This window comes from Pteropus vampyrus, unplaced genomic scaffold (assembly GCF_000151845.1).
Source record: "Pteropus vampyrus isolate Shadow unplaced genomic scaffold, Pvam_2.0 Scaffold267, whole genome shotgun sequence".
Lineage (NCBI taxonomy): Eukaryota > Metazoa > Chordata > Mammalia > Chiroptera > Pteropodidae > Pteropus > Pteropus vampyrus.
This window is the reverse complement of record NW_011889048.1, coordinates 906,937-909,507: the sequence shown is the minus strand read 5'-3', so window position 1 is coordinate 909,507 and position 2,571 is coordinate 906,937. Positions and strand designations below refer to the sequence as shown.

Here is a 2,571-nt window from a genome sequence, read left to right as displayed (position 1 = left end):
CCCAATTAAATAAAGCTGGAATCCAAAGAGGGACTTATGGTTAAAAAAAAAATAATCCCGACCTCAGAGATCTCGAAAGGGAAAAAGCGTGTATCAGAGCGTCGAGGCACTCAGTAACTTGTAGATCCTGAGCCTTGTAAAGCAAAACACACTTTCTGGACCCTAGAACACGTTAGAACCCGAAAGTACTGCATTTATCACTCAAAGGCATCACTGTCGATAAGATGCATTCGCGATAATAGAACGTGAAGAAAAGTGCACCTCGCTATGTTGAAATGGGGGGTACTCTGTACACCCTGAAAGGCCTTGAACTTGGAAAAGGTTTTGTAAACCGCCAAACGCTTGATAGCCTGGGAAGAAGTACTTTGTAAATCCTAAAATGCTTAAAGCGGAAATCGGTTCGTAGATTCTAAAGCATCTAGTAAGGGGAACAGAATCTATAAACGTGAAGGGCTTTGTCATCCGGAAAACACGCCATTAAACCTAAAGGGCTCTAAGACGGGCGCGCGGGCGGAGGGGGGCAGCCCCGGGCTCCCCCAGGCCTCTGGCGCTGCGAAACAAGGCCCGGCCCCCCCCGCCCCCCCCCCGCCCGCCCCACGCCCACCTTACCACGCCCTCGGGGTCCACAAGCAGCAGGTGCTTGGGCTGCCCCGCGTGCATGCCCGTGAGGACGTACTGCCCGGGGTTGGTGACACTGTCGCGCACGAGGAAGTCCCCGTCCGCTCGGAGCAGTTTCTCCGCCGCCCGACGGCTCATCTGGCCGTGGTACCAGGGTTCCTGCCGCAGCTGCTCCTCCGTGGGGGCGATGGGGGCCCGGCGGGTCGGGGGGCTGGGCCACTGGTCCTCCGAGGGAAGGGGGGCTGCCGCCGTGCCCGCCGCCACGGAGCACTCATGCAGCTTCAGGGCGTCCTCGAAGGGGCCTGTGGGCGAGGACGGGGTGCGGGAGGCAGGGGGCGAGCAGCTGCCTCCTGCTGGGCAGAGGGGGCCTGGGCGGGAGGAAGGGTCCTCTCTCGGAGCCTGGGCGCCAATGACTGCACACCGGCTGTGCGTCCCGCCTGCACCGCGCCCGCCGCAGTGCGCGCTTGGCTGTGCGCTGTGTGCGCGCTTGGCTGTGCGCTGTGTGCGCGCTGAGTGTGCGCTGGGTGTGCGTGCTCTGTGCTCAGTGCGTGCTATGTACTCTGTGCTGTGTGTTACTGAGTGTGTTGTTTGATGCGTGTGCACTGTGTTGTATGCTCTGAGTGCAGTGCGTGTTCTGTGTGCTGAGTGTGCTCAGTGTGTTGTGTGCACTGTGTGTGTAGTGGGCGCCTGGCAAGAAGCAGCTTTCTGCACAGGGCTGAGGCCGGGCCCCACTCGCTCACACCGTTGCCAGCGGAGGAGCTGGGGGGCACGGTCTCAGTCCACACTGCCCAGGCCGCAGTACTGTGGAGGAGGGTGGGACCGTGTGGGAAGTGGGTGGGGGTCCCTCGGACATAGCCTGCCCCCTCAGACTGAGCCCTCTCTGGTCCCAGAGGGGAGGCAGCGACAGGTGCCACCCACTCCTCACTCCTCAAGATGTGGACAGGCCTCCCGTCAGACGGGGGGTCGCACAGGAGGGGGCTCCCGCCTCCTCCCTCAGACCATGGAGGCACGTGAAGCAGAGCTCAAATGTGCAGCCAGACTGGGGAGACCCATTCGGGGCTCAGGCACCATCCCTGTCATCCCAGACATTCTTTCTGGGATAAACTAGGCCCCTCCCGTCAGACTGGGGACCCCTGTAGAGAGGAAGCTGGGTTACCCCCAAGAGGCTGGGGAGTCCCAGGGGGAACAGACTTCCCCATGGACTTGGAGAGTCCCTGGGGGTGGAGGCTGGGCCTCCCCTGGCAGACCACAGGTGGCAGGGATGCGGCCTCCCCCGCAGGCTAGCCTGCCCCCACGTACGCATGTCAAAAAGGTCCTTCTTGGGGCTGTCCTCGGGTGGCAGGGACTCCGGGGCGTCCAGACCCTGCGTGTTGACGTACAGATGGTCCTCGTAGTCTCGGGGGCCCCGGGCGTCTGCCTGCACGTAGCCGTCTCCTGCCGAGGCTGGGGAGGAGGAGAGGTGGTGGGTCCGGTCAGCTGGAGGAGCCAGGGGCAGGGCACCGGGGGAGGGGGCCCCACCTGGTGCTTCACCCACACCCGCCTCCTCCAGGACGGCAGCCCGGCCCCCATTTGAGCAGCAGCACGGGCAGTGGAAAGCCCCAGAGATGCCCACCCAGGGACGTGGGACACCAGAGGTCAGCCCCAGGGAGGGGCCGGCTCCTGACCAGCCAGCCCCTATCTGCCGGGCAGGAAGGTGGCCCAGAAGGCCAGAACTTCCCAGTGTCGAAAGCGGTCAGAAATCCCAATGGGAAAAAAGAAACTCGAGCTGTCAGCTGTCCAGAGAGCTCAGAGTGGGAGTGGACGTGGAGAGAAAGAAAGGGGGTGACAGGCGCCCCCCGGCCCCGGGAGTCCTACCCGCACCTGAGGAGCCGGGCTCCCACTGCAGGCCGCGGGCGTCTCTTCGAACAGGAGATGCTCCCTGAAAGAGAGTGGGGTCTTCCTGCGGTGCGTGAG

General features: G+C 62.9%; 1 protein-coding gene across 1 annotated transcript in view; it reads right to left on the bottom strand.

Moving 5' to 3' along the window:
* SHC2 (SHC adaptor protein 2) overlaps positions 1 to 2,571 on the bottom strand; it is a 15,250-nt gene that overhangs the window by 6,026 nt on the left and 6,653 nt on the right. Inside the window, exons 9-10 of the mRNA XM_023520477.1 lie at positions 1,918 to 2,061; positions 610 to 920 (exon numbers count right to left, since the gene is read on the bottom strand). Coding sequence (XP_023376245.1) covers positions 610 to 920; positions 1,918 to 2,061 — 455 coding nt within the window. The remainder of the gene's footprint in view (positions 1 to 609; positions 921 to 1,917; positions 2,062 to 2,571) is intronic.